Source organism: Stenella coeruleoalba (assembly GCF_951394435.1).
Source record: "Stenella coeruleoalba genome assembly, chromosome: 8".
In the NCBI taxonomy this organism is placed as follows: Eukaryota; Metazoa; Chordata; class Mammalia; order Artiodactyla; family Delphinidae; genus Stenella; species Stenella coeruleoalba.
The window spans coordinates 5,475,981-5,486,867 of NC_137154.1; the positions used below are offsets into that span (position 1 = coordinate 5,475,981).

At 62.1% G+C, this 10,887-nt stretch overlaps 1 protein-coding gene across 2 annotated transcripts; it reads left to right on the plus strand.

Moving 5' to 3' along the window:
- Positions 1-608: 608 nt before the first annotated feature.
- Positions 609-10,514, plus strand: CLCF1 (cardiotrophin like cytokine factor 1). 2 transcript variants are annotated; one of them, XM_079929338.1, is made up of 3 exons: positions 609-826; positions 7,082-7,248; positions 9,094-10,514. In XM_079929338.1, the coding sequence occupies exons 1-3, from the start codon at positions 811-813 to the stop codon at positions 9,586-9,588; spliced, it is 678 nt and encodes a 225-aa protein (XP_079785464.1). In that variant the 5' UTR covers positions 609-810; the 3' UTR covers positions 9,589-10,514. The 2 variants fall into 2 exon arrangements, with proteins under 2 accessions (XP_079785464.1, XP_079785463.1); XM_079929337.1 differs by lacking the exon at positions 609-826 and adding an exon at positions 1,302-1,485.
- The last annotated feature ends 373 nt before the right edge of the window (positions 10,515-10,887 follow it).

Here is a 10,887-nt window from a genome sequence, read left to right on the forward strand (position 1 = left end):
ACCCTCAGCCAAGTGCCCTCTTCTCTCCTCCACGCTGGGCAGTGGGCCTGTGTTGCCCTCTTCTTGCCCCCCACGGGGCATTGTGAGCCGGTTAGTCACCTGCCCCAGCCCCGGAGCCTCGCTTAGCCTCAGCTTTTGGAAATGGGACAGGCGGCGGGACAATAGGCAAGGGGGGCGGTCAGCCCAGACAAAGGGCAGCAGGAAAAACACCATCACTTGCTTCGAAGCCAGCTCGCTGGCATTTGGGAGGATGTGTCATTGCATTTACTCAGGGGGAGGGGGAGGGGGAGGGGAGGGAAGGTTAGAGACTTGGAGGCAGAGGTAGGGTGAGAGCTGGGACCCCGCCGGGCAGGGGGCAGGCGCCCCGGGCCGACACCGAGGGAGAAGAAAAGGAGAGGCCGGCTCACTCCCCTGGCTCTTGGGAGTTTGCAGAAGCACTGATGCCCTCCCGCCCCCTCCCCCAGGGAGGCCCAGGGTGGTACCGCCGCAGCCTCGCCTCACCTCACCCCCCCTCGGTGTTGTGGGAAGGAGAGGAGCCCCAGAAGCCCTCCCTTCCCTCCTCCCCCCTCCTCCCCCCACCCCGGGGAGGGCCGCTACAATTTGTGGTTACAGCTTTACACGTCAGAAAAAAAAAGTTTGCAGAATGTCCCACACCGAAAAAAAAAAAAAAATCCGAAACCGAGCGAAAAAAACCTGCGAGTGGGCCTGGCGGATGGGATTATTAAAGCTTCGCCGGAGCCGCGGCTCGCCCTCCCACTCCGCCAGCCTCCGGGAGAGGAGCCGCGCCCGGCCCGCCCGGCCCCCAGCCCCATGGACCTCCGAGCAGGTAGGAGCCAGGCGTCCGAGGCCCCGGCCCCCGCCCCCGCCCGGGAGCCGCGAGATCCGGTTCCAGTCCTTCCCCCTGGGAGTCCCGAGCCGGGGCCCGGCCGGGGAGCCGGGCGCTGCCCCCGTCCGCGGGGCTCGGGCCAGGGGAGGCACGGCCGGGCGCCTTCGAGAGTGGCCGGGCGGGGACGCGGCATTCCCTGAGTCCGCTCGGCGGGGAGCCCCGGCGGCCCGCAGACCTGGGAGGCGGCCACCTGGAGCCCGGCGAGGCGGGGTCGCGGGATCCCGGAGGAGAGAGCCCCGCGCAAAAGTCGGGGAGAGCGCGTCCGAGGCGGGAGCGGGGCTGCGGGAGGGAGACGCGGCGCGCGGGGAGAAGGGGGCCGGGAGAGGAAGAGGGAGGGAGGGAGGGAGGGAGGCACGGGGAGCCTGAGGCCGGGCCGGCGGGAGGCGAGGAGAGGCCGACACCTCGGGCCGCGCCGCTCTCCCTCCCCGGCCCGCCGGGAGGGGAGGGCGGGAAGGAGGGCGGGCGAGAGTAGAGAGGAGGGCGGAGGGCAGAGCGGAGCCTGGCTGGTCCGGGCCGGGCCGCGGGAGTCGCGGCTTCCTCGCTGCGCGCCGCGCGGCCGGAGCCCACCATGCTGCCCGCAGCGGGGGAGCCGGCGGCAGGTAGGGGCCGGGCGGCGGGGCGGGAGGCGGCAGCGAGCCCCCCGGGCCGGCCCGCCGTGGCCTGGGAGTGATTAGTGCGGGGGGCGGGCGCAGCCCGGCCGGACCGGGCAGGAAAGTCTGTCACCGGCTGGGGAGCTGAGGCAGCGGCCGCTCGGCCCCGGCAGCCCGCGGGAGGGCGGGCGGACAGGGCAGGGAATTGACGCGCGGGAAAGGGCAGCGGCCCGGCCGAGCCCGGAGCCCGGCGCCCCGGACCCCGCCCCCGCCCCCGCCGCCGGGAAGGGAGAGACCGGGCGGGAGCGGGCCGGGGGCGGGGCCGGGGGCGCGGGGGCCACACAGGGGGAAGGCGCCGCCGCTTCGGGGAGGGGGCCGGGAGCGAGAGGTCACCGCCGAGGGTGAGGGCCGGCCAAGTTCTCGGGCCGAGCCCCTCGAGGGAAACCCCAAGTCCCCGGGCCTCGCCAGAGTGCCCTCATCCCTGCTCTCCCTACCTTCCTTCCCAGCAACTCCACACTGCGCTCCAGAAGCCCTCCCCAGACTCCCAATCCCAGAGGACGCGTCCCTGTTTCCTCCTGCGCCCGGCCTGGCCCTCCCCGCTGGGGTAGGAGGGGGCTGCCAGGAGGGGAGGGGGCTGGAGGCTTGGCTCGGCAGGAGCGGTCCGAGCCTCGGAGAGAGGCTGTGGGTGCAGGCACTGGACCCACTCTGTCAGGCGCTCTCTGACCCTGACCCATACAGGCTGACACCTCTGAGCTTTCACTGTCCCCACGGACCCCCTCCCGGCTCCAGGAGCACACAACTGTTCCCCCCGCCCCCGCCGTAGGACACAGGGATACATCCCCCTGACAGATCAGACCCATTCCCCCCACTGGCTCAGACACCCTCGCTGCCCTGGAGCCAGGCACTCAACCAGGGGAGGAAACGGGCATCAGGCAGAGGTGGCAGCAACTGTCACCCAGCCGCCCCAGAAGTCTCTCCTCCCAACTGATGTAATGGCTCCCTCTCCCCCTGCCAGAGCCCTGCGCTGGGCCCGTTCACACTTCTGCACACCACCCCTCTGCACCAGCTACTCCATTAGTGACACTTCACATTCCTCCCCACAATCCCACCTGCCTATTCACACCCTGGCTCCTGCACGCTCCCTCTGAGCCCCTCCCATACCCGCTGGATAACAACACCTTTTCAAGCACACCTACACAATTGCCGGACTCTTTCCTTCATGTTGCCCCTGTGCCTGCCTTCTGCTGGCTGCCCAGCTCCCCGGCTCCACCCAGGGTCCTCTTGCAGCACCATCCGGACCCTCTGGCTCCAACAAAAGCCCAACTCCTGGGTGGGAATGGACTCCACAAGGCTGGAAGGCTGGCCCGCCCATCTGTTTCTTTCCCTGGGCCTCAGTTTCTTCTTCTGTCATTTAGGCTGGACGAGAAGGGCAGGGAGGGGGCTGCTGATGAGCACAGCAGAGGTGGAGCATCACGTGGTCTGGAATTTCACACGCACAGTGTAACCCCTTCACACAAGCCCAGTCACCGGATGAGCTGGTGACAAAGTGAGGTCTCCTCACTTCTGGGCCCGTGTGTACCCACTCACTAAGCCGATTCTCAGTTGCCTGGGGGATAGGGAACCAAGGAGAGGATGGAAGGGAGAGAAGGAACAGAGGGGAGGGCAGCCAGCCTAGAGGACAAGGAAAGATGGGCTGTTTCTTTGGGCCCTTCCCTGAGAAGGGGGGCTGGGAGGTGACCCCCAGGGCCGTTTCCTGGATCTCACACCACAGTGGACCCACCACCCCCTAAACCACTCATCCCCTCAGTGCACCTCAACAGACCCCTCCAAGGTCACCAGGATGCCAGTCCTGGTCTGGCCTTTCCTCTGGCTCCCACATTCAGCCCAGCACCTCTGGAGCTCTGCGATGCCTCCCCGGCTCCTACCTGTTAGGCTGATGGCTCTTAGCCACCAATCCCAGGTGCACGGTCTCCTGGCTGACCTGTCCTACCCACCCTGACTACCCTGGCGTATTTGCACTGCTGAGCACCCTACCTTCACTGCGTGAGGTCAGACTGGGGGAGACAGGCTGAGGGGGCAGCTGCCTAAACATGCGTACACGGGTATGCCTGCCTGTGTAGCCGTGTCAGGGTGGCCATGCGCTTGCATGGGCTGTGTGTGTGTGTGTGTGTGTGTGTGTGTGTGTGTGTGTGTGTGTGTGTTCATGAGGGGGGGCCTCGGTTCCCAGGGCCCAGGGATCTGGATGGAATTAGGGGCTGGCCCGGGCGGGGGCCAGGATGGGGGGTGGGGGGGCCGCAGCAGGAAACGTGAGCTGCTCTCATTAGCTCCTCACGTGCTCAGCTGGATTTATAAACACAGGGGAAGACGGGATGTAAACAATCAGTGGGCAGCAGCCAGAGGCAGAGCTGGGGCGGGGGCTGGGCGGGGGGCCAGGACTCCGGGAGGGGGCCCAGGAATCAGCCCCCGGTGGCCGGTCCACCTGCACACCACGAGCCTGGAGAGGGCTCCAGGATGCCCACTGGGCTTGCCCTCCTAGGAACACAGGCAAGTGGCGAGCTGTGCTGAGTTCCAGTGCTCACGACTAAACCACAGGTGTTCCCTGCCCCGGAAGGCTTTCAGTTCTGCTGCCTAAGATATGGGACATCTTGCCCAGAGTGGAGGCTGTCCTAATGGAGTGTAGAGCCCTGTCACCTTACTCCTCTCCTGGCCTCTTCTCCCTCTGGATTTCTGAGGCTCCTTCCCTCTTTCTGGTTCTCTCCATGGGTCAATCCCGAAGCTCTTTCAGCTTCCCCCCCCCGCCCCCCCCCCAGCCTTCAGTGACACAGTTACCTCAGAACTGAAATATTCCTGGAAACACCGGCCTTGTCTGGTTAATTTCACGAGCCGATTTTCTGCCCAGATGACTTCGTTCTTGTTTTTGCAAAGGCTTCTCCCCCTGCTGTCCCTGTATAGGGAGCCAATCCTCCCCAGGGATGTCCCGCAGGGCCCAGAAGGGGAGGGGGCAAACAAGGACCAGAGCTGGGTTCCTGACCCCCCCTACCCCCCCGCACCACCGTGGGCCAGGCAGAGCCCAGTCCCAGAACTCTGGCTAGCAAGGCTGCCCGGAGCAGGGTGTGGGGTAAAGAGGCGAGCCTAGTGCTCAACTGCTGCTTCAGCTGGGACCCTCGGCCTTGCCACTAACTGCGAGAAGAGACCAGGCTCAATCCTGAAAGCTACCTCAAGGCTGCAAGGACTGCTGCCCACCTCAGCAGGTCTCCAGCCTCTGAAACTAACCCCACATTGTACCCAAAGGATCCTGGAGGTGACTCAGCCAGATAGCCAGGCTGAAGGCAGCAGAGGAGAAGGGCCTGGAATTGTGTTGGGATGTGAAGAACGGAGAATAGGAAGGAACTCAGAGAGTCAGCAAGAGCTAGGGGTGGAAAGGAAGAATGAGGAAGGGACCGTTTGGGAGGGAAGCCACAGGCTGCAGATGGGGAAGAGGAGAAGGGGAGCCTGTCTCCCCAGGGAGCAGTTATGAGCCTGATCCTGCTTTCTGTCCTAAAACACACATGGATGGGGCGCACACTCACTCACACACACACACACACACACACACACACAGCCTAGAACCAAGAGCCCTCCACCCGAGAGGGCAGGGTTCCTGAGACTAGTGGCAGCCCTGCTACTGCATTCTGTCAGTGAAGCCAGCCAGGAAAGCATCTGAGAGTCAGGACTGAGCAGCTGCGCCATTGCCAAAGTTCCCACCTGAGCCCTGCACTCTCAGAGACATTCCATAGAGTGTGACTCCTAAACCCCTCCTCGTTTGTAACCCTCTCTAAAGCCCCGACCCAGTGTTATGACTAAGTCTAAACCTACCTAGTCTTAATACTTTCTTAACTCCACACTTATCTTAAGTACAATCAAATTGTTAACCCCCCATCCAACTTATTTCTATCAAAGCAACGTATGTCATTGTAGAAAATTTGACAGTATATAATGTAAACTATACGGGGTGTTTTTGTTGTTTGTTTTGCGGTACGTGGGCCTCTCACTGTTGTGGCCTCTCCCGTTGCGGAGCACAGGCTCCGGACGCGCAGGCTCAGCGGCCATGGCTCACGGGCCCAGCCGCTCCACGGCATGTGGGATCTTCCCGGACCGGGGCACGAACCCGTGTCCCCTGCATCGGCATGCGGACTCTCAACCACTGCGCCACCAGGGAAGCCCTATAATGTAAACTAGAAGAAAGAAACCACTCGTGATCTCACACCTACCCAAGCTCAAAGCCCAAACTAGCCCTACTCTTGCTGACAGGCCATGCATCACCCCATCTGACAGCTAAATCAACAAATTCACAAACCTTAGCCCCAGCCAACCCTCTGCCTGCCCAGACCTAACCACATCCCCCAGCTGGACTCAAACCTCAACCACACTCAGTCAGCCAAATCCCAATAAACTAACCTGAAGCTTTGAAAGGAACCCAGTCCGTAAACCTAACCTAGCTCAATGCCAATTATAGCCTTACTCTACCCTAACCCTCATTGCCACTGCCAGTCCCAATGCCCACTGACTCCTGGCCTAGTGCTCTTGACCTTGGACCTCACCTAAAAGCTGGGAAAGTCATGTTTCCCAACTGCCTAGTCTGTCCTCACAGCATTGACCCCCTGGCCTCTGGTATCCTGCGGGGCCCAAACCCTCCAGCACCATCATCAGACAAGCCCTACTCGGCAGATACATCATATTCTCTCCTCTCTCTCTCTCTCTCTCTCTCTCTCTCTCCCCTCCCCCTGCCCCATCTCTTCGCTGCAGGCAGATCACCGCAGATCACCGGGTCTCATTCAGGTCACACTTTTCCCCATCCAATACCGTAGAGGAGAATGGGGCAGATCTCCACGCTGCAGCCAGCCTCTCAGAGTGACACTAAATCTCCTTCAATCTAAGTCGATCCTACACTTTCCACACCCGGGAATCAAATCCCAGAATGTACCCACCACTGCCTGCCGGAGCCAGCCCCGTGTCCTTCAGCCCGCCCCTGGTGGTCCACAGCTCCACCTTGCCTCTGACCCCGGTGGTTTGACCCTATGTCCTGCCTCTGGCTCAACTCCCACTCCTGGCCGCCTCTGGGGCGCCCCTCTCAGGGCTGACTTCTCTCAGTTTGAAGCTCTGACACGTGCTGTTTCCCAACCCCTTGGCTCCCCCTAAGCTGCAGTGGGACCCGGAGGGTGGGAGAGGAGGCCGAGGTACACCTGGAACCTGGGAATACTGATCCTGATCCGCAGTCCCTTGGCCTGGTCCCCCATGTACACACACACACACACACACGCACGCACGTGCACACACACACGTACGCATGTCGGCACACATAGCGACTTAGCTGACGCACAAATACTCTCCAGTACCTCCTGGTAGACACACAGGCCAAGTCCTCTTCCTCAGACACATACATGCCTCCGTGCACACACTTTCTCAGGCCAGGAACACTCCCCTCTTCCACTCCCCGCACCTCCCATCTGGTGGTCCACCCTCACCCCCTCCCAGCCTATGGTGGGGACAGACACCTGAGGGGCTGCTAGCTAGCTTCCTTGACCGGGCCGGGCCACCCTCACGCGTCTCGCTGTCTTGTCCACAGGGGACTCGTGGGGGATGCTCGCGTGCCTGTGCACCGTGCTCTGGCACCTCCCTGCAGTGCCAGCCCTCAACCGCACAGGGGACCCGGGGCCTGGCCCCTCCATCCAGAAAACCTATGACCTCACCCGCTACCTGGAGCACCAGCTCCGCAGCTTGGCTGGGACCTATGTGAGTATCCAGGGCAGCTCAGGGGCTGGGAGTTGGGTGAAGAATGGGAGTGGGGGAAGAGAGGCCCACCGGTGGGGGTCCTGGTGAATGATGGGGTGATGGGGAGGGCCTGTCCCCGCCCTTCCCTCTTAGGGAGGGCGCCCCTCCTCCCCATCCCTGGCCCCAGGACTAGGCATGTGGGCAGGCCTCGCACCCGCCTTGGCCCCTCGCCCTGCTGGCTGCCGGCCCAGCCGCCCGCCTCCCCCTGGGGGCCGGGGAAGTCTCCTCTGTTTACACCGTGTTGTGGTGTCTCTCGCGCACGGGTGGGGCTGGGTGGGGATGGAGGGGCCCCACCTCCCGTGCCTGTGTTCCAGCTCGTCTCTGCCCCAGACCTGGGGCCCTGCAGCTCTGGACCCATGGGCCTCCCTTCTGTCTGCCTCTCCCATCCTAGCTGGGCCTCCTAGGGGGGACTTGGGGGAAGGGGGCTGCAGGGAACCCAGGCCAGGAGTGGCAGGGGGTTCAGGGTGCAGTTGGACCCTGTGCCATAAGGATCTGGGGGCGGTCCAGAGGTGCTCAGAGAGCCCAGGAGGGAAGGCAGGAGGGTCAGGGTTCCGAGGACCGTGGGGAACTGGCCCCTCTTCCCGTGTTCCTCTTCCACATCCCAGACCCTACTTTGGAGCCAGGGAAAGAAAGGGGAGGAGGGTGGCGGGGGGAGCTGGCTCCGGCCCCAGGATACACCGAGGAAATGAGTTTGTCTCTGTGCTTGTCAGCGTGGGAACCTCCCCCGGGCCCTTGCCTATCCCAGGCCTCGCCCCTCGCTTCTCCCTTTCTCTCCCAGCTGAACCATCTCCCTCGCCCTTTCCCGGGGCCCCAGGCCTCTCCCCGGAGGCTTGGCAAGGCTCTCTCCTCTTCCCCAGACTGTCCTCGATACCCTTCCTCCTGCCCAACTTTTGAGATGGCCTCACTTTCTTCCTTCTGCCGCCTCGCGCCTATGAGCGCTTCTTTGGGGGCTTAGTGAGTACCTTGTCCCCTGCCCTTCAGCTGGTGGACCACGCGTGCCAAGGGGCAAAGGCAGCTCGGATGGTCATGAGCCCCTCTGCCTTTCCACCCAGGGCAGCTTGGATGCTCACGGGCCCCTCTGCCTTTCCACCCGCTCTTCCCTCTCTGGTTTCCCGTCCAGAAAACCTTTGCTTGACTGCTACCCCCCTAGCTCCCGACCCTTTTTCTCCCCGGGCTGCCAAATCTCTTGAAGGAGTGGTCTGCAGCCTCTGCCTCCACTTCCTCTCCACCCACTCACTCCTTAACCCCCTGCAATCTGGCTTCGAGGCCACTGGAACGGTTCTCTCCAAGGTCGTCAGGCACCTCCTTCTTGCCAAACCCAATGGCATTTCTAAGGTTCATTCTCCTCGCTCTCTGTTTTGCAGCCCCACTGCTGAGCGTTGCTGCCTTCTTGAACTCCTCTCCTTGGCTCTGACTCTCCTGGTCCACCTTCACCTCTGCAGCCTGGCCTCCTGGGTCCTCATGGCTCCTCTTCCTCTCTCTCCCAACCCCCACAGTGGGCGCTCTCCCAAGACTGGTACTCTCAGCCAATCAGCGCGTCCTTCCTGAGTTTCTCCTGCGTGTTATTCTCTTTCTGCACTTCTCCATAGGAGAGCTCATCACCCCCATTGCTTCAACTGTCACCTCCATGCAAATGACTTCCCCAGAGGAACTTAGGGGAGGCCCGAGAACAGAGAGGCCTAGCGTGGAGGTGGGGCCCGTGTCAGGACACAGGAAATAGCAGCTTTGGGGGCAGGTATCTCCTGGCAGGCAGGCGAGCTGGCTTCTCCGCCCCTCTCCCTCCCCATCGCCCTCTCCTTTTCACAGCTGAACTACCTGGGCCCCCCTTTCAACGAGCCTGACTTCAACCCACCTCGGCTCGGGGCGGAGACTCTGCCCAGGGCCACTGTCAACCTGGACGTGTGGCGAAGCCTCAACGACAGACTGCGGCTGACCCAGAACTACGAGGCCTACAGCCACCTCCTGTGCTACCTGCGTGGCCTCAACCGCCAGGCTGCCACGGCTGAGCTGCGCCGCAGCCTGGCCCACTTCTGCACCAGCCTCCAGGGCCTGCTGGGCAGCATCGCGGGTGTCATGGCAGCTCTGGGCTACCCGCTGCCCCAGCCTCTGCCCGGGACTGAGCCCACCTGGATGCCTGGCCCTGCCCACAGTGACTTCCTTCAGAAGATGGATGACTTCTGGCTGCTGAAGGAACTGCAGACCTGGCTGTGGCGCTCGGCCAAGGACTTCAACCGGCTCAAGAAGAAGATGCAGCCTCCGGCAGCCGCGGTCACCCTGCACCTGGAGGCCCATGGCTTCTGATCCCTGACCTTTACCACCGTCTCTTTCCCCTCCGCCTTCAAGCCCTGCTCCCACTCTGGGAGAGAGAAAGGCGTACACCAACACTTGTTGAGCCAGGAGACAGAAGCCATGAGCCTCTAGCCCTCCCTGGACTGGGAGGAGGGTGTGATGCAATAAGGCCCATCCCCTCCCCGCTTCCCTAAGTCCTACGGGTCTGGGGAAGAGGTGCAATAGGCCCCATCCCATTTCCACAGGACGTGATGCTCAAGGGAACCCACAATGGTTCAAGTTGGTGCAAGGCTCTCACAGCTTCCTGCTCCCTGCCAACCACTTGCCAGTGCCCACCCAGCCCCTCAAGTGGCACTGCCAGGAAGCGTGCCTGTAGGGCAGGGAGGGGGCCACCATCGCATGTGCCTTTCTGGGGTGAAGCCCTTTGGCTGCCCTGCTCTCCTTAGATGGGTGTTGCTCCCCTACCCCCAAATAACTCAATACATCCCATTCAGGAAACAAACACAGTGGCAAGTCCAAACAGGAAGAGATGGGATCAAAAATGGAAGAGGTGGGATCTGCATTGGAGGTAATACTGAAAGCAGAGGGGCAGGGACAGACTGGACCCAGGGGTCCCCAAGGCAGTCGGTGGCACAGGGTGGCAACCAAAAGGACATTGCCTTGAATTTTCTTGCCAGCCCCAGGGTGCCTCCAATCCGCCCCCTTTCCCAGGGTATCTGTGGGTTGCCCAGGCTGGGGAGGGCAGCCATAGCCACAGCCACAGAACTTCCTGAAAGTTTACATTGCAGTAGCATTTCGGGGTGTGGGGGGGCAGCTCCCCCAGGCCCTGCCCCCCAGCCCCACCCACTCATGACTCTAAGTTTGTTGTATTAATATTTATTTATTTGGAGATGTTATTTATTAGATGATATTTATTGCAGAATTTCTATTCTTGTATTAACAAATAAAATGCTTGCCCCAGAACTTCATCTCTTTCCTTGGCCTTGCCCCGCCCCCTGGCTCTCCTCATTGTTCTCCGGGCCTTCCCGCCTCCTCCCCACCACCCCCGCCACCACCCCCGCCCCCCCCACCCCCCGCCCCGGCCCTACACCTGCTGGTGGAGGGCCAGAAGCCCAAGGGTTAGCTCAGGAGATGCCAAGAGCTGGGGAAGAGGCTCTCTCCCCTGTGTCCACTGGGAAGACATGAACACAGCAGACTCCACTGCTGCCCCTCCACCTACCCCTCCTCTAGTCCTCCCAAATATCTGTCTGTCGCTTACCTTCCTTCTCCCAGCCTTTGCTCGTCTACCTCACTCTGGCTTACTTGAGTGGT